This window comes from Parasteatoda tepidariorum, chromosome 1 (genome assembly GCF_982258835.1).
Source record: "Parasteatoda tepidariorum strain Cologne lab strain chromosome 1, Ptep-v5.0, whole genome shotgun sequence".
Classification (NCBI taxonomy): Eukaryota; Metazoa; Arthropoda; class Arachnida; order Araneae; family Theridiidae; genus Parasteatoda; species Parasteatoda tepidariorum.
The window spans coordinates 119,565,597-119,586,064 of NC_141755.1; the positions used below are offsets into that span (position 1 = coordinate 119,565,597).

At 29.8% G+C, this 20,468-nt stretch overlaps 1 protein-coding gene across 3 annotated transcripts in view; it reads right to left on the reverse strand.

Moving 5' to 3' along the window:
• Usp47 (ubiquitin specific protease 47) overlaps positions 1-20,468 on the reverse strand; it is a 109,392-nt gene that overhangs the window by 29,109 nt on the left and 59,815 nt on the right. For all 3 annotated transcript variants that reach the window (XM_043052876.3, XM_043052877.3, XM_043052878.3), the window contains exons 17-26: positions 19,513-19,568; positions 16,068-16,180; positions 15,888-15,986; positions 13,091-13,298; positions 12,890-13,008; positions 11,886-12,002; positions 10,497-10,623; positions 8,627-8,716; positions 4,933-5,082; positions 4,287-4,826 (exon numbers count right to left, since the gene is read on the reverse strand). In XM_043052876.3, the coding sequence (XP_042908810.1) occupies positions 4,287-4,826; positions 4,933-5,082; positions 8,627-8,716; positions 10,497-10,623; positions 11,886-12,002; positions 12,890-13,008; positions 13,091-13,298; positions 15,888-15,986; positions 16,068-16,180; positions 19,513-19,568 (1,619 nt within the window). The remainder of the gene's footprint in view (positions 1-4,286; positions 4,827-4,932; positions 5,083-8,626; positions 8,717-10,496; positions 10,624-11,885; positions 12,003-12,889; positions 13,009-13,090; positions 13,299-15,887; positions 15,987-16,067; positions 16,181-19,512; positions 19,569-20,468) is intronic.

A 20,468-nucleotide genomic window follows, 5' to 3' on the forward strand; every position in this document is an offset into this window, starting at 1 on the left:
ATAAATGTCCAAAACATCAAGTTTCTTCTTATTATTATAAGAAAAATGTTTTTGTGTTCCAAAGTTATGAGTTTAATGATCTTGTCTTACTTCTATATTGGCAGTTGTCATAAAATCTTTTGAGCCATAGCAATGACGAAATCCCCTTCTACATTGTTTTACGCATACAATGCATAAACTGTTATATTTGTGCCACATGCCAGAATTCTATCTGCTAATCGTTTTCAATTTCCACCGATTCCATCAGCTGCCCTTTTTCCAAGCTCGGATTCAAGGAAAGACCATTTGGCAAACCATATATAAAAAGGCTGTGACTAAACAAATAAAAATCATTTTTCTGTCTATATTGAGTGGAAGGACCAACAGAAAAAAAAAAATGAAGAGTTTCTGTCTTAGGACAGCTTTCCTTAACCATTTTCAAAATGCCCATATGGCACTAGGGTTATGTTTGTAGCTTAACAAAAAATGAAACAGTGCTAAAAGATACAGGTTTATTTTTTTCAATTCCACAGTACGAAAGCCCAGTGTGTAAAGTGCGGATTTAAAAATCGCGTGAATATGAATCACGATATCGGATTTTAAAATCTCGTGAATGTGAATAGCGATTTTGGATTTTAAAATCGCGTGAATATGAATCGCGATATTGGATTTCAAAATCGTGTGAATATGAATCGCGATTTTTGATTTTAAAATCAAGTGAATATGAATCACTATATCAGATTTTAAAATCACGTGAATATGAATCGTGCGGTTGGATTTTAAAATCGCGTGAATATGATCGCAATTTTGGATAATAAAATCATGTGAATATGAATCGCGCTGTTGGATTTTAAAAACACGAAAATACAAATCACGATATTGGATTTTAAAATCGCGTGAATATGAATCACGATATCGGATTTTAAAATCGCGTGAATGTGAATAGCGATTTTGGATTTTAAAATCGCGTGAATATGAATCGCGATATTGGATTTCAAAATCGTGTGAATATGAATCGCGATTTTTGATTTTAAAATCAAGTGAATATGAATCACTATATCAGATTTTAAAATCACGTGAATATGAATCGTGCGGTTGGATTTTAAAATCGCGTGAATATGATCGCGATTTTGGATAATAAAATCATGTGAATATGAATCGCGCTGTTGGATTTTAAAAACACGAAAATACAAATCACGATATTGGATTTTAAAATCGCGTGAATATGAATCACGATTTTGGATTATATAATCACGTGAATATGAATCGCGCTGCTGGATTTTAAAAACACAAATCACGATATTGGATTTTAAAATTGCGTGAACATGAATCACGATTTTGGATTTTAAAATCGGGTGAATATGAATCGTGCAGTTGGATTTTAAAATCGCGAGAATATGAATCACGATTTTGAATTTTAAAATCACGTGAATAAGAATCGCGCTGTTGGATTTTAAAAACGCGAAAATACAAATAGCGATATTGAACTTTTAAATCGCGTAAATAGGAATCACGATGCATAATTTTTAGATCACGTGAATAGGAATCGCAATGAGTAATTTTTAAATAGCGTACTAATACGAAAAACGAGATCTGATATTACAACTGCGTGATAACGAATCGCAATATTGGAATTAAAAATGAGTGAATACGAATCGCGACGTTGGATTTTAAACTCGTGAGAATACAGATCGCGATATTGAATTTTTAAATTGAGTGAATAGGAATTGCTAGTACGATTTTTAAATCGCGTAAAAAAAATCGCAACACGTAAGTTTTAAATCAGTTAAATACGAAAATCGATGATTGATATTAAAATCGTCTGATTAAAAATCGCGATTTTAGCATATTCCAGCGCAGTTCCTAGTATTTAAAATTCCGAAAATCAGCCAAACAAAAAAAATCAAATATCGGCGGTCGAAACGAAACGCCTAGACTCCTTTTCACTCTATAGCGGAAGTCGCGGTAATCCGACTATCGTTCCGGCGGCTTGGGTTTTTCTAATTGGACTCCAAAAATTTTAGTTTTTGGAACATGGTCGGAAATTTTAAAAATTGGGAGAAAAAAACGGATTTCCGCTTTTTCGCGGAATTTTTCCTTCCGTGAATAATTATGTGCACTGTACAGTTTCTTAAGAAAAAAAAGCAAGATAATAACCAATAGTATAAGTGAAGAATACCCTCTTTTTTTACAAGATCACGTGCATACGATACTGATTGCTACTCACTGCTGTACATAATCCAATTGTAGACACGAAACGCATATTCTATATGCATTCCAATAGCTGATTTGCCAAACGGAATTTCTGACATTTAAATGACGTATTTAGGAGGCGTGAACGGCAAAATGCTCTCCAATGACTCACGGCGATGCGGATTAATATTTGTAACTGAATTCAGTTTGTCAAATTTTGGACGTTTTGTCTCAGAATGGCGCAGCTTTGGCAGAAACTGAGCTGAATGTCTCAAAATGGAGCAGTTATGCCGTTTTGTCTCAGTTTGTCGCAAATGGCGCAGCACCCCTGCAATCAAATATTCTTTTTTGAATAACTTCGATGAGCCCTGCGGCAGAATTTTTTCGAGTTATCTGCGACAAAACCCCAAAGGAATCAATATCTTTCTGCAAGATACTTTTAATAATAACAGACCTATAAGTTACTGATTTAAAATAACAAAAGCACAGTTTACAAAGAAAAAAAAACTATAACATATTTTTTTAATTGAACATATATTTTTTATTCTAATATTATGGATGATATTCTCACATTTTTTTTGGGGGGGGGGGACGGACGCACAGATTATTTCCTTCTTCGGATTTTGTAAATAAACGTCACAATAAAAAATTTTTTAAAATTCATGAAATTCGTAGCAGTAATTGCCGAAAAAAAGATCGACAACGAATTTACGCAAATCGAACTCCTCGAATCCGTGTTTCGGTTCAAAATTAGGTTATTGTAATAAATAATATGGTATAAAAAATATCGTATTTAAAAAGTATGGAGAAATCAATAGCAATAACAGCCAAAAATTCGATAGAATTATTGCCTTGAAATGTAAATACTGAAATGCACAATTCGAATTTCCCATATTGTTTGAAATGTATTGAGATATTTAAAAACTATGTGAAATATCAATATCAATAACTGTTGAAAATACAATCCAAACATTACACCGATTTATGATGCTATCGGCGTAAATTGAGAGTGTCAAAAATCTTAATGCATGATTCAAATATGCGTCAATATCTGCAGAAAAGAAAAGTACATTTTTTCCCTTCCCAAATAAAAAATATTTCTGCAAAAACTCTAACATTCTGGGACAATGTCGCCGAGTCGCTGCGATTCTGCCACGGGGTGGATGAGTTGGCTAAAAAACTAATATAACGTAACCAATGTTTGGTTATAAAATAACCTGGTTGCCACTTTTACGCAAAAAACGCACCTCATATTTTTGAAATTTTAAGAGGATAAAAAATTCTTGCACCATCAATCAAATATGAAATGAGATGCTTTGACAGGTGATCACAGGCTCATAAATGCAAGTGGCATATTTAATCTTTGTACATTTCTGATTGGACTTGGATCTTCATTTGGATTTTAATTGATTTGCATAGAATGAGGGAATGAATAGAAAAATTCTAATTCGAGGATCAATTTCTCTAAAGAAAACTAAATAAACAGAAAAGAAAACCTCTAAAATCCATAAAAAGTGACTTTAACATGAAAAATAAATTCCTTACATATTTTTGATTCTAAGTTTTATAAAAAAATTTTTATTAGAAACATTATAAACTGTAATTTATATTTTAAAATTTAATGAAAAAAATAAATATGTAACTTATGAATAAAATGTCAGTAACTACTTCATAAATATAAACAGGAATTTATCAGTTTTTAATCACAATCTTATATTGGAACTACATTGTATTACAAAATGTGTTTTAATATTTCAATTGAAAGATTCAGCCTACAATTCAATATTAAATTCCTCAACAAGATTTGTTATAGGGAAGAATTTAAGTTTAAAAGAACAAGATTTAATGCAAATTTTAGACTTAATTTTAAAAGAAAAAAATTATTCACGAGTAAAATGATTTTAAAATGAAAAATATCATTCAAAATTAATTAAGGAAAAGAATTAGAATTTTAAAAAAAAAGTGAAAATTCACAAAAAAATGCCTCTAAAGGAAAATAAAAAACAAATATGGAAAAAATTAAATTAAATTCATAAATAATTATCAACTAGAAAGAAAAATTAAAATAGTATCATTAAAAAATGCATTTATCATGGCAGAAATTGAAGACTTACTTTTTTCACCAGTTTCATAGTCTGTATGAGGATAAGCTCTGAAGCAGTGTTTTACGTCACTATTTGAAGATTCAGCGTTTCTGCACCGACAGTCCTCGATAGTATTCTCCTCTGGGGAAGACATGTTCCTGCTGCCCCCCTCCTCCTGAGAGGAGTAGAGGCGGCAGCCGGAATCAGAGTTCGATAATATCGAGTCACACTCTGGCTTTGAAATTTCTGGAGGTTCGAGATCTTGCTCCATTTCAGCACTGGGTATGTCGGGAGAGTTATTGCGCGGAGACATTTCGTCCCCGACTAAAGTCCGTTCACTGTCAGTGAGACTACTGTCCTCTGACTGATCACTATGAAATGCTGGATTGCTCTGGCACGAAGTAGAGTCCCCAGTTTCGCTGTCACCGAGACCTTCATCACAGTCTTGAAAGGGATCACTCATTTTGGTGAAGTCGAAGCTGTAGCCAGAAACATTGCTTTTGGAAATTATCGGAGCTTTCAACGATTGGGAGATAACTAGCGTTTTCTTGCTTTCTGCACTTTCTTCAGCTAAAATTCATTGGTTTTAATAAAATTAATGTAAAAGTCACAGCTAAATGCCAAAACATAGTAACACATAAATAAGACAAAAAACATTCCAACACTAATTACAGACCTTCATCATGGACTTGAATGGGTTCACCCTTGGTGAAGTCTATGCTGCAGCCAGAAACATCGCTTTTGGAAGTTGCCTGAGATTTCGATGGTCTTTGGAAGTAAACATCTTTTCTCAAGAAAGTTTTCCGAATTCCAGCAGTTTCTTGAGCTAAAATTCATTAGTTTCAATAAAATTAATATAAAACTCATTGCTAAATGCACAAAACATAGCAACACATAAATAAGACACAAAACATTCCAATACTAATTACAAGGTATCTGCTATATTTTAGAATTTCAAATTCATGACTTTCCATGATTAATTCCAAGAATTTTTCATGACTTAATGAAGTTACTATTTTCTCCGAAAAAAATACAACAAAAAATTTAAAGAAGCATTATAATAATATTAATTGACATGATAGGTATAACAAGACTGTTATACTCTGCATCTTCATATTTATAGATTTTAAATTTAAAAAACAGAGTAATGAAAGAGTTAAAGCAATAAAATAGCAGAAAAAAATATGAAAGCAAATAATTTTTTCTTCTTTTTTTTCTGCAGAATTATATTCTAAAGACACTTTTCTTGTTTATCAAAAAGGAAAGAAATACTCCTGATTTTTCTGTTTTCATTTCAGAATAAAAAAAATTTGCCAATGACTGGCTTGCTTCAGATAGAATTTATAATTGATAAAATAAAGTAAAAATTCTGGAATCACAGAAGTTTAAAAAGGTAATTCGCTCAAGAAGTGATGTTTTTTCTTTCATTTTTTTAAAGAACAACATAATTTTTAAAGACATGATAAAAAACATTTTATATTTTAATCAAATATGACTGAGTGGGGATTTTGTTACTAATTATTCAGATATTTGGAACATCATTAAATTGGAGGTGCGTGTGTGTGTCAGGGGGGGGGGTAAATTCCATTTTAAAAAAATTAGATTTTTCCATTCAAAAAAATTCCATTTAAAAAAAAATTAGATCAATTTAAATCCGTGACTTCATAACAAATTTTGTTCAATACCAAAATTTGTGACTTTCCATGATTTTTCATGACTTTCCAGGAGCGCAGACACCCTGTAATTAACAAATTTGATTGTTTATAAAAAGGACTATTTAATGCTACAAGTGTTTAATATCTGCACAAAACTGTACATAAATTTTCAACAATGCCCTATATTCCTTTTGAATAACATGGAAAAATAAAAAATCAATAAATAAAAATGAAACAAAATAAATTTTAACAAAGTTTACATTTGAACAAAAACTTTCTTCAAAAATTTAACGTTAAAGTACAAAATAAGGGTTGAAGTTATTTTCTTGCACATTATGCCACATATGGAAATTTCTCCAGTGGAATGATCCATTTTCTGGATACTTTTTAACAATCAAAATAAATCTGGGTAAAATTGAAATTTTTTTTCTTCAAAACTTGCAGCTTTGAGGCCAGGTACCATTCGTCATGCACTCAATGTAACATATCTTCCTTTATTCTAAAGGGTACAGGAAGAAGGAACACAGGAGGAGCGAAAAAAGAAAAGGGAATTACGTCCTCATGAAATCAATGATCCTTATTCAAAGGTACCAACAAAACGGTGCACTAGCTTTGTATACACATACCAATTTATAAAGGAAGGAAAACTTTAGATTTCGGCTTAAATTTTGAAGACTTGATACCTGCAGTAGAAAATCTCCCCAAGTTCTGCAGTTATAATTTAACAATATAACTTCATTAAAACTTAAATGTTTAAGCAGGGTTCCCACTCAATTTCACAGAAAAAAATTCCTTGACTTTTCCAGCTATACCAGGTAAATTTCAATGAAAATAGAGACCATATTTCCCTTAGAAAACTTTGATTCCTTTATTTGTAATGCAAAATATTAGATTTTCTGAGTAAAAAAAATATTAAATGAGGATAGAAACATTTCAGTTTGACTAAAATGTGAAATTTTTATAACAAATAATTGTAATATATGTTAGAATTATTTAACTCGAATCTCAATAACTGATTACTGTTACTGACAATTTTAATACTGTTATTTTCCAGGTTTTTGCAACTTTCCCTGATTTTTGAAGTTAAAATAAAATTCCCTGACAGTTGCAGGTTCTCCCTGAGCCGTGGGAACCCTGTTTAAGTAGCTGTTTTTAAATAATTAGAAGTTATGATTGAGAGCATATATTAATATATATTAAGTTTAAATTGAATGAGTCATAGCAAATATAATTTTTCAATTTTTGGTGAAATAAATAAGGGTGCACAGTCAAATTTTTCAACACTGCTTAGAAGGTGCTAATATAAGCACCTTATAAGCACCAAATATCATTATTTGGATATGCAAACTTTTTTCTTCATATATATATTAACAAAATGTAAAATATTTTTAAAGACTGTACAAGATCATGATAGAATAACTATTTTCTGACAAAGATCTCTTTACATGATTATATCAGCCACCAAAAAACAATTTACACACATTTTAAATGCATACGATGCAGAGTGGCTCCAATTTCTTTAATTTAACAATTACTTTACTTAATTAGATAAAAGAATTTTAATTCTAAATTATTATTTAAAAAAGAATATTCAACAAAGCATTCACAAGATTAATATATCAGAAAAATGCAGTCTGAATTAAGGATCGCTTATAAAATGCAGTTGCACATAACAGTGCAAAAATCTTCTGAACTCAATCCAGCTCAGAATGCGCACATGCGGACCCACAGATATTTAATAAAACATTTAAAATAATTGCCGTTTTCATATGCTACGGACTGACTTTAAGCCGAAATGGATTGCGGTTGAATGAATTGTGAAAATGTTGAATAGAATAATAGGGTGCATAGCTAAATCTTTCAACAAAAATAAGCACTCAAAAAATATTTATAAGCACTATATACATTAACAAAATGCAAAATAATTTTAAAAGGCTTTAGATGATCATGATAAAATAACTAGTTTCTGACAAAGAACTCTTTTCTTGATTAGATTAGCCGTTATAGAATGATCGAGAGATTTTTCGGTTTCATATCAGAGGGTGGAAAATGAAGTCTGAAATTCAGAATATCTCTCAAAATGCAGCATAGTTGTACATGAGAAGGCAATAATCTCACTAAACCTAGCTCAGAAGAAGCACATACCGACTCGCAAGTATTTCATCAAACATGTAAAATAATTGGCACCTTCATACGCCATAGACCGGCGGTACGCCGAAATGACTTTCAAAAACGTTAAATAGAACAATGTGAAAAGCACACTTTTGCATAATACGTGGCGAAAATCGACATGGTACCGAAAAAAAATCTCATTTTTGAAAAGGGAAAATTAAGTACTTTTTAAAAAGACCCAATGAAAAAAGCCCCTTTAAGGGCTTTAAATAACCAAAATCGAAAATAAGCACCTTTTAAAGACGCTATGCGCTATGAACAATATGAAAAACATGCTCTTTGCTAATTTGTGGCGAAAATCTACATGTTGAAGAAAAAATTTCTCATATTGGAAAATAGAAAATTAAGCACCTTCTAAAAACACTTAATGAAAAACAGAAACTTTTAAAAACAGAAATCAAAAATAAGCACCTTAAACATTTTTCATAAATAGTAGGCATCCTTGAAAATGTTTGATAGCATAAGAACTAATAATAAACATTTGTTCAAACTTTGAAAATATGAATAAAATTGTAAGGGAAAAAAACAACAAGATCAACAAACCATTTTCTCCTGTATCTTCTTCACTACTTAAATCATATTTGCCTTCATCATCAGAATAGTCTTCATAGAGTTTTAAACGATCTACAGTGCCTACAAAATAGCACAAAAAAAAAAACAAGCATAATCCATTATCTGTCATGCTTCATGTTTAAAATTAAGGACAATTTACCTATTTCAAGTACTTGTAAAATTGGAAGGGGAAACGCTCACTTAAGTTTACAACTGAAGAACTTAATTTATAAACCTTACTTCCATAATCAGGTTTTTACGTTTTCAAACATTATACTAACTCAATCAAAAATAGCTAAATAAGCTTCAGCTACTTAGAAATTTAAAAATAATTTATATGCAAAGATACTTTCATTTACTCTTTCTGTTTCTCTCTCTTTTTTAATTATTCAGTATTTAAATTCTAAACCCTGTACAAATTTAATGCTTAAATTTTCTTTTTTCACATTTCTATTTTGGAATTTCCAAAATTTCACTTCCAATTTTCCGAAATTCAGTACATAGTTTTAAAAAGTGAATTGTATCCTTTAGGTAAGAATGTTTCAACTAGACATATCAGTAACACGTGCCATTAATCTTGTAATTATATGATTTTAGAACACTGAAAACTAGACATACATTAATAATGCTTAATTTTAAAAATTAACAATAAAATTCCAGTTTTAGATTTATCATTTTATTTTTCAAAAACTTGAAGTTATTTTCAAGCATTTCTAGGAGCCATGCTTGAATATAACTTCAAGTTTGAAAACTAGAGTTTGTAACTTGAACTTCAAGTTTGTAACTTGAAATTTGAAAAGTACTTTTTAAGGGTTTCTCAAAGCTTTGAAAAGCCTGCTGTGGAACATAAATTTAAATTATTTTTTTATTGGTGACTGATCATTAATTAAAGAACATATATTCAATTTAAAAATTAACATCACCATAATTTTACTAAAATGCTCCCAGATTTATTATCATAAAAAATAGGTGTAATTTTATTAAAGCATGCATAAAAATATCTTCAGTAATATGAATACAGTACAGAACCCGTTATCCGGAAATCAGAAAACTAAAAAACCGGAACGAAATTCCATAAATTTTCCTGCCAATTTAAAAAATAAAAAATTTTTTTCCTCATAAGATTTTAGGATTTTTCTTTATTTTTTGAAAGATGTTTCCCTTACCATCACTTTGAAAATAATCATTAGTGTATTACTTCATAGTTTTTTCTTCTTTTTAAGATTATTTCCAAATATTTTTTATTTTTTTAGTTGGGTTTGACAATAAAAAGAACGACTTTTTGTAGCGATTCAGAAAACCGGAAAAATCAGTTATCCGGAATAGCGATGGTCCATATAATAGGTTCCCTACTGTATTAATATTATTCTACTTGCAACAAAAAATTTCTTGATAAGTTCTTTTTCTGCAAATTCATTTTGCTGAATTCCTATTTAGTTATTAAAAAGTGCAAATACAACATTATAAATAATGTATTTAATTTTCTCAAATGATTAATTAAATAATTAAAGAACTGTAACTTAATTTTGTAAAATATATAAAGATAAAATGACAGAGTGAACCTCAAATAACAAATATTACAAAAAAAAAGGCAGCTATCTTGAATTATAAAGGGAAAAATCAGAAATCATAATTTAATTAAAATTAAGTACAGTAATGATTATTTATACTGGTTGGAACAGAGGCTGATTTGGTTAACGAAAATGGATAATTAATACAAATATGAATGGCAATGTTTTTATAGGAAAGTAAATGTAATTAAATTCACTTTTTCAGGCTTAGAACTAGAAACTGCAGTAGTACAATATAATAAACAAATATAATTAAAAATTTACAAAAAAGAACAAGGAAATAAGAATACCTTGATCAATTTTAGGAAGCGTTACTTGAATGCAAATAGTGTGACCATGAGAATCAAGCACTTTAAATAATTTGGATTCATTGTATGGCTTTTCTGCATCTGCAGCATCTTTAAACTCTGCAAAAACCTAATAACAGTACGCAAAATAAGAAGAAAAAAATTGAGCATATAGAAAATAATTATTGCAATTGTCTGATTTTTTTTCCACGTAAAAAATAAAGAATCAATAACAAACCATAGCTGATCTTTTAACTCATAAGTCAGTGTTTATTATTAGTTTATTATCTACTTAAATCAAACAAATGAAAAAGTTACAAATCCTTATAACTCTAACTGCTGGTATTTAATTAATAAGTTTAAATGCACATACACAATAATATAAAGGAAAATTTTAATATTAATTTCATCAATTGCTAATACTAAAAGATTAAAAAAATATATTAACAGAAAAAAATACACACATTCAAAATAGTGATAAATTGGGTTTGAAAGAAATGAAATACAAGAGGACTAAACTTAAGAGAAAATAAAAATAAATAAATTTGAAATATATATTTGAAAATTGGATAACCTATTTGAAACTTTAACTCCAGTTTTCTTAATTTGTCATGTTACGTAAAGACAAAACTTAAGATATACTTAACATATACATTTCATTAAACTAACTTAACTTATACTTTCATTAAACTAAACTTAACATATACATTGTAAGAGATAGGGCACTAACAAAGATAAAATATATATTTCTGTTCAAACTTATTACACTGATTTGATTCATTTTTCTAAAATAAAATAAATTAGTGAACATAAACTCCTTTATTTTTTTTTCTTCTTCCAAAGTCTAACTTGTAAAGTTCTCCAACCCCACCCATAGTCAACTTTCAAGGTTAAAAAAGAAGCATTAAGTTTTCTTTCAACACATGACAGAAAAAAAAATTCCCTACCATGCCCTCTACCAACTTTAAGGATGACTGGAATTTTCACATTTTGCCTCAATCGTTTTAGCTTAAAATGGCAAAAAAAAAACAGAGCAACATTTTCCTAGTTTCCCAGTTTTTTGGATACCATTACGGTATTACTTTCTTGAATAAATAATATAAACATCAGAATTTATTGAAATTGAGTAGATCCCCAAAAATCTGTTCAGAGCAAGATTGAATGTTTTTATACTCCTATATACATTACTTTTAAATGCACTTTAGGCAAATTTATTTATTACTTATTTATTTTATTTTTTTGAAGAAATACCCTTTAGCAACAATAATACAGACAAAAGTTTTTTACTAACTGATAATAGACCCCTATTGCATTGATGTAATATAATTGCAATTCTAGATATTTTAGAAGATAAAAATGTTAGATATTTTTGAATTTCATTTAAATGCCTACTTTATTGCTTTTCCTGAGACCTTCGCTGCTTAAAGTCTTCGTAGGAACATCTAATAATTTGTAGTCATTTGCATACAATTCCAACACTAATCTCATCTCGCAGTTTACATCAAGTGCCTGCACAAAAACATAAGTGTTTAAGACAAAATGATTTACTAGCAGCAACATGTACAGGGTAGCCATAATCAAAGTAGAAGTGCTTAAAGCTTGATACTGAGAAAATTGCTGGATGGAAGACCAAATTAGTGGTAGACGTTTAGACTATGCAAATTTAAATTATTATTTCATTTTTCTTTTAGCCACAGAGGATTTAAATAACATTGTAAGGCTTAAAAATAAAATATCTTTAATCTTAATCTTAAGGATGAAATAGACAAGAGTAGAGAAAATTGATATTTTAAATGCATTTAATTATCGGCATCGCATTTGCTAATATAATTTTACATTTCATAGCTAACGCTTAAGCAATCACCCATTAGAAGTAGATTTTTATGCTAAAAGGAAGACAGAGTTTAAATTTAACGGTGGTTTATTTTAATGGGACAACTAAATTTCGACTTGGAATAAATTTTAAAATAAATCATCGGTGACCCTGCAAATCAGCAAACAATGTAAAAGGATGGTTATGGTGGGTGTTTTTGTCACAACATAGCATATTTCATTGTAACTGATAACATTAAACATTTTTTAAAAAAAAAATCAAATAGAGACAAACAGACCAGCAAAAGTGTGTTTGGACAAGAAATAGGTTATTGGTCTTTTTGACCAGTGACAAAATTATCTACCACTAACGCTATGTCTAATTAATAATTCTACCACTGCAGGTTACTTGAAACTTGATTACATCACTGAAAATACTTGTTGCTTACAAGCAAACAGCATACAAGCACTTAATTTAAGGAGGACAAACTTCAATTCGGTGCAGTAGTTTCATCATCATCAGACTTTAAACTCCTCTAGTTTAATTAAGGCTGACCTGTACTTAGATTGGTAAGAACTGTTACCTTAGCAATCTGAAGTTTTAAATCCTGTACAGTGTTTGTAGGGTGACTTCGAATTGTAACTGGATGAATGGCAATTTCCTCCTTTTCCAGATCAACTGTATGTACTTTTACAGTAGTACCTAAAAACGAAAATTAGAGGAAAGTTTATTTTACTGTGGAGAGCAGTTAATAGTATTTAGATACAGAAAAAAAGATGCGTACCCCCTGGTCGATATTCCTGAAAAATTTCATTTGGCTTCTTTATTTCGAGAAATAGTTCAAATTTATAGTTTGATTTGACACCTCCAAGGAGGTCGCCCATTGCCATGTCATTACAGTTGTCAAACGAACATTCCAAAGAGTCGTGGAAGTCATCGTACTTGACAAGTCGACAGCAATCCAGTGGAACATTCCCTTCCAGTCCCATGATCTATAAAAATATTAAGAAAAGTTTTCAGCAAAGGATTTGCAAAGAATTAAAGTAATGAAAGAAAAACATTTTTTTTTCAATGTATCAATTGACTCGTTCAATTCTAAAATTTAAGGATAAATTAGTTTTGACCACAGAGGTTTTAATTATAAGGTCAGTGACTTTTAAATAATTTATTTTTTAACAAGACCAATTTTTAGGAAAAACATTACACTTTTAGGAATTTCATGTTAAATGATTTTCAGATTTTAGGAATTTCAAATTCCCAGATTCCTATCTAGCAACAAATTACTCTGAATTGAAAAAAGTCATTCCAATTTCTGACAAAAATCATTCGAATCGCGAGAGTTTAAAACCACTTTTTACAGTTTTGGACAGTTAAAATTACTTTTAAAGTTAAAATCAATTGTAAAGTTAAACAGTTAAAATTAATTGTATCCAGTGGTGAAACAAGTCCAGTTAAAATTACAGCTTTATTTAGATTATAATAAAACATCAGCTCATACATGTGCTAAAAAATTCAAATGTTGCGTAATATTTATGCATCAAAAGTAATTGAAATGTACATCTCAAAATTTTTTCTAAAACATATTTAGTATGTAAAAAAAAAAATTTTGTTGACTAAAGCAAAAAATTTGAATAAAGCATAAATAAAGTTTTATTTAAAGTATTTTTTTTCCTTCAGTTTACATAGATCTTTTTCGTAACTTTTTGCTGTTTTCTCATTGTCATACATATATTTTTAAAAATTAATAAAATTGTCATGGTAAGCAGCACAACTCATAAAAGAATTGTGATACCTAAAATTGGTTTCGGTTGTTGAACTTGAACTAGAAATGCACTTATTTTTTCGTGGTGATAATCTGAGCACAACTCAATCACAATTTAAATTGGAGAATAGGTGGTAATAATCTTGCAATAAGTCACCCCCTAACTGCTCAACAAACTTATGTTGCCCCAAGCATTATATTAAGAGTGAATGACAAATTAGAGAATCTCATCTGAGTTAAATCGAATACTCTATTCACTACGCTCATTCATGGGTATGATTACTGTAATAAATACAAACATAAAAAACAGTTGATTATTTCAGTGAGAAACTTTTTTAGTGGTTAAACATTTTACAATGTACATAGCTGTCAACATGAATAGGAAAAAATCCAGTAGGTTTCACGAAATATAAATATTATGATAACTGTTGCATAATATGCTAAATATTTTTCAAAAAGGGAATTTTCTTTCATTGTCATCAAAATACAAAATCTTTATCACTCTAATAACAATTAATGATCTGCACTATTTTCCACTCATGATTAACATTAAATGAACTTCAACTTGAAGTGTTTTTAAAACTCATTTTTGATAGCAATGGACAAGACATTTATTATTCATAGTTTAAATTTTTTTTAATTAACTCAAAAAGGATAACACTGAATAAAAATTAACAGAAAATTTTAGAACAAAAAAAAAAAAATTCAAACTGATTACAAAAAATGAGGCTTACTTCAATATGTATTAGCAATACATATTTAAATATTTAAGCAAACGATAATTTCTATTTCATTCAGGATTTTTTTTTTATAAATATTTTACACATAAGAAAGTTTAGGGATTTTTATAATAATAATCAAAATAGAAAAACTGCAATATTTTCCAGTTATGATTGACATTAAATATACTTGAAACAGTAATGCATTATGTTCACTTATAATTTTGAATAACAATGGGCATTTAATTTCTTAAATATAGTTAAGATTTTTTTAATTAATTGAAAAAGGGAGTTCTGAATGAAAATAAACTGAACATTTTATAAGAAAAAAGTTTTCTATAAGTAAGGCTCGCTTCATTATGTATTGGTAATATTTTTTTTAAATATTCAAGCAAGTAATAACCTGTGCTAAACTTCTAATTCAATTGAGACTTTTTAGGGAGCTTACACTATCTTAGGAAATTTTCTAAAATGTACAAAAACTAGGAGAATTTTTATTAAACCAGTAGAACAAGAAAAACTGGCAAAATCTAGTAGTCTACTGGTAAATCCACTACAGTTGGCAGCTTTGAATGTACTTTATACTCTTTTTATATTTCTGTCAATTTTTAGCACTATTAACTGGTTCCCTGATTATCCCGAGTTAACTCGGGTAATCAGGCTATATATATTAATATATAGCCTGATAATAATTATATTGCAAATATTTATTATCGCGAGTAAACTCTGGCATAGCAAAATTCGTCAATATGTTTTGTTTTATCACATTTTTATTCGACCGGAAGCAAAACAAAAAATAATAATAATCTGCTGTGATTGGAAGTTTGGCAATTATTGTTTGGGGAGTTTTGCTGTTTGTGGGACTGCAAACGTGTTTGGTGCTCGATGAATTTACGTAGATGGTTTTAATTTACGTACGAAAATTTAAGTTATTTTTAGCACTATGAAAACACCAAAGGATTAAAAATTACGGGTTTATTTCTTTGCTTCAAAAAAATTGGTAAGGGGAGCTGTTAAAAAACTTATTTTTATGAATTTATGGTCACACACATTCATTCGTTTTGTTCACCAGAAAATACATAAATAAAGCAAATATTTACAGTGTGGGCGGTGGCAGTGGCCTCAGCAAGAGTACAATCTTTATGAACCTTCAATTTCATTTCGATCATCTCCCTGGGATACTGGCAAAATAGCTTGATCTGTAAATTTTTTGAAAAAATGGATTCAATGAATGTTTTTAATATTGTTACATTGAATGTTTTAAATAAAAATGAACATACTTTGCACATCGAACGATCTAATTCTCTTTGTCTTCTTTCCCTCTCTTCTTGTTCCTGCATACACTGCAACAAAGCTTGAACATGTTCAGGGAATTCAACAAGTGACATGCACTCTGCAATTGAAATGCAATAACGTTGTTACAGGGTGTATAGTCAAATCTTTCAACAAAAAATAAACACCTTTAAAGTACTTATTAAGCACTCAAAAAATATTTTTAAGCACTGTATATGCTAACAAAAAGCAAAATAATTTTCAAAGACTTTACATGATCATGATAAAATAAAGAGTTTCTGACAAAGAACTGTTTTCTCAATTATATTAGTCTTTATAAAATGATCCAGAGACTTTTCGGTTTAATATCAGAGGGTAGAAAATGAAATTTAGAATATCTTGCAAAATGCAGCAGAGCTGCACAACAGAGTGCAATAATCAAACTGAATTCACCTCAGTAGACATACATGTGGACTTACAATTACTTCAAACATATAAAATGATTGGCGCTGTTATACTCTGTGGACAGACGGTACGCCAAAATGAATTGTGGTTGAATGAAATGTAAAAATGTTGAATAGAACAATGTGAAAAAGCATGCTTTTACATAATACATGGTGAAAATCAACATGGTAAAAAAAAATCTCATTTCCAAAAAAGGAATATTAAGCACTTTTTAAAAACACACAAAGAAAAAAGAGCCTTAAAGCAATTTTTAAAAATGCTACACACCATGTTGTTACCAGCAATTTTAATACAGGTTATTGCTATTAAAGCATGATAAGCATTACAGGATGCATTTCCAAGGCTGCCAATCTAAAAAAATTTTAAGACTGCACTAATTATTTGACCAATCCACATGATCTTGCATTGTACCAGAATTTTCAGAAATTCATAGCTCATGGACTCTAAAATGTATCTTTCCATAATAATAGCACATATATTAAAGGAAAGATTTCATTAATATTTAAACTTGTAGATCTTTTTGCACCAATCACTGGATAATAAACCACTAATTTTTTCATAAAGCTATTCATACGTCAATTATTATTTATTTTTTTTTTGCTTTACCTTTTTTTTATTGTCCCTATCTCTATACATTTATCTTAAAATGTAAGGGGAAAATGAAAACTCTAACAAATTTCGATACAAAAATAGTACAAATTTTGTTTCAACAAGCAGGTGCGGAAATTCTATCAATTGCATTCTTTCATTGCAGTACATCACTATTAGATCACTTTGCAATAATTATGAAAAACAACGTTTTCATTAAAATGTAATATTTGTATAAAATAAACATTTTTAAGGAAAATAGAAAATTTAAATTGAAAGAACAAATGGAAAAGAGATTTATTGATGAAATTTAGTCTCATGATTTTTTCGCAAAACTGATTTCAGCCTCCAGGACTTTTGATTGCCACTTTTTTTTAATAGTCAGTCGACCTGTGGCGACCATTAATTTTGCCTTATACATGAATAACCCAATAAATACACTAAATGTCCCCTCTAGTCCTGCAGTCAGCCTCATAGTGATGAGGGGGTGTTTCTGGGCAGAACAGGCGACGTACGCACGGGTATTCTCCTCTCAGGGTCACAAAAGGCGTGAAAGCTGTTCCATTATGCTCAGCTAATGACTGCAGGCGAATATTGAGGTTTAGTCAGTCCTCAACCCTCAATATTCCTCAATCAAATTAAGCTGCATATCACCCTTAGCCATGGACCAGTTGCATATCTTCCAATCTCATACTGCATCCTCCGTCGAGCAAGTAAAACAGAGACACGTTCGGGATTTAGGAAGAGAATCTCGTCAGAAAAGTAAGTCCCCCCCATACAAGCACCAATTCTTCTTTTAATTGCTTAATAGCCCCCTGGAGGCAGTTGTTGGTTGAGCAGAAGATTTTCTATGTTCTCAGGCGACGTTTTTTAGACCTGGTGTAGGCTTACACCAGGGGTATGAGTAACAACAACAATAAATGTCACATTAAACTGCCTTTTATCAAGTAAAACTTCTTATATTATTAAACTGCAATTTTATAAGCAAGCAGTTCAAAGACCAGTACTATTAAGAACATTACAAAAGTTTTCTTCAATTATATAGATTTTTGTTTCGTAATTTTTATTTCATTTAGAACCTATTTTTTCTGAATAATCTTTTTAGTGACAATAGAGGATGTTATGATAAAAAAATAAACTCTTGTAATAAAACTTTATTGAGAGTTTTAAAAAATAATTGTAGTCAGTAGAATGTAACCCTAATTTTTTTTTTTTTTTTAATATAAATTTTGAGATAATTTTTTTAATATTTTTTTTTGTTATTAAGTTGTTAATGCCTGCTAAAATGTATTTAGTAAAAATGTTAGATTAATTTTATACCCTTTCAAAATTATTATTTGTTAATCCTAATAAAAAATGATAAGTGCTGAGTGGCAACAGCGAGATGAAATAATAATGAGAAAAAAATGCGGTTGACGTGTGATTCGAAGAAAAATGCTGATTAAGAAATGGGATAGAACAATCCGACAAGAAAATTTGCGTTCTTGTGAGAGAAAGCAATTTAGCAGTGAGAGCTGTATTTAGTTCAAGGTCGTGACTGCTCCTGTGTTGCCATTTGTAGTCGAGGGAATACGTCGTACGTTATGTGTGATCGAGACTGAGAAGCAACAGCGTGAGGAGGACAATGTCGCAGTCACAAGTAGCAAGTCATCTGTTCAATGTGGACCATCCATCGAAGAAGACATGTTAAAATCGTAGTGGGCGTTTCTGGCAAGGTAGGCGTGCTCACATCATGTCTGAAGGTCACCAATGTGGGGCACGAGTAGTTATCGACCATGTCAACCGTCATCTATGAAAAGGTACCTCCACATAAAATTGTGTTAACATGGCTAATACACTAGTGAATTGGAATTATATTTGTGGTAGATACACTACAATGATGTAATATTCTACTAGATAGTTTGTCAAGATTTGATAGGATTGGATAACTCTTAACTTTTAGATAAGGGTTTTAGTTTATGGTTAAATCTATTAAATAAATAGTTTTCAGAGGGTGGAAAATAATGCTTGAAATTGAGAATCTCTTGCAAACTGCAGCAGAGTTGCGCATTAGAGTGCAAGAATCCTTCGCACCAAATCCAGCTCAGTACACGCACATGCGGACTTGCAGGCATTTTACCAAACATGTAAATTGGTTGGTGCTTTCAAGTGTTACAGACAGAAGGTATGCCTGAATGGTTTATGGTTAAATGAATCGTGAAAGCATTGAATAAAATGACGTGAAAACCATGCTCTTTGCATAATTTTTGGCAAAAACCAAAAATGGTAAAGAAAAATTAAGCACCTTTAAGTTTCTTTAAAAAATACTATGCACTCTGGATTAAGAAAAGTTCCAATATATTTTGATTTATAAATGGACTATGTTGCATTTAAATGTAACAAAAGACAAATTAAACTTACCTGCATTTTTTTCTTTGTCAATCTGTCTATACATCAGCATATAAGCATTGGTTGAACTGTGGATATATAATAATAATAGGAAATAATAATAGGAATTCTTAAGATATATAATATAATTTTTCACAAAAAATATCCTATTTCATATCTAATTGATTTTAATAATAAATAATTGAATGTTAAGTATAAACTATCTTCTACTTTTATTTATAATAATAGAAGATTTTTAATGAAAACAGATGTGATTCCACATGAGGCAGAATTTGAAAAAAGAGGAATCAGAATTCATTCAGTTAAAAAATATAGATATCAAATAAATAAACATAGCAGACAATGAAAATCGCTTTGTTCTTAACAATCAATTCATGATCCAAAATTATAAATCAAGAATATAGAAAATTGAGAAACAAAAGTGGATTTTTTCAAAAAAATAAATAAAATAAAAAACTAACATGTCAATACTTCCAAAGCAGAAGTTACAAATTCCTTCCAATTGACAACACTACAGAAATGTTCACAAAGCACTTAACTATGGCCGTCATTTTTTTTTTTTTTTTTTTTAAATCCTCTATTGCGCAAGCGCAAATTACAATTAAGAGTGAAATCCCGCAATTTAACTGGGTGTCAACTTTGGTTTTTCAAATAATCCCAGCACATAAGAAACATGTCAAAAACTACAATGAAGATATACAGACCAAAGACTGCATAACTAGAGAGGCGAAAATGTCAAACCAAACATCCCTATCAGAAAAATAATCTTTTATTTACATTTAATTGAATGTTAGTCAGAGGCATAACTGACCGATACTTTAGGTTAGTACAAGTCTGATTTGAGAAGCCTTGTACCAAAGCACTAAGTTTCAAACTCCGCCTCTTCTACATAATTTTTGAAACACATTAAATTTTTTTTTCTTCAGAAAAAACTTTCTCAAGATAATAAATTAGTAGCCTTACAAATA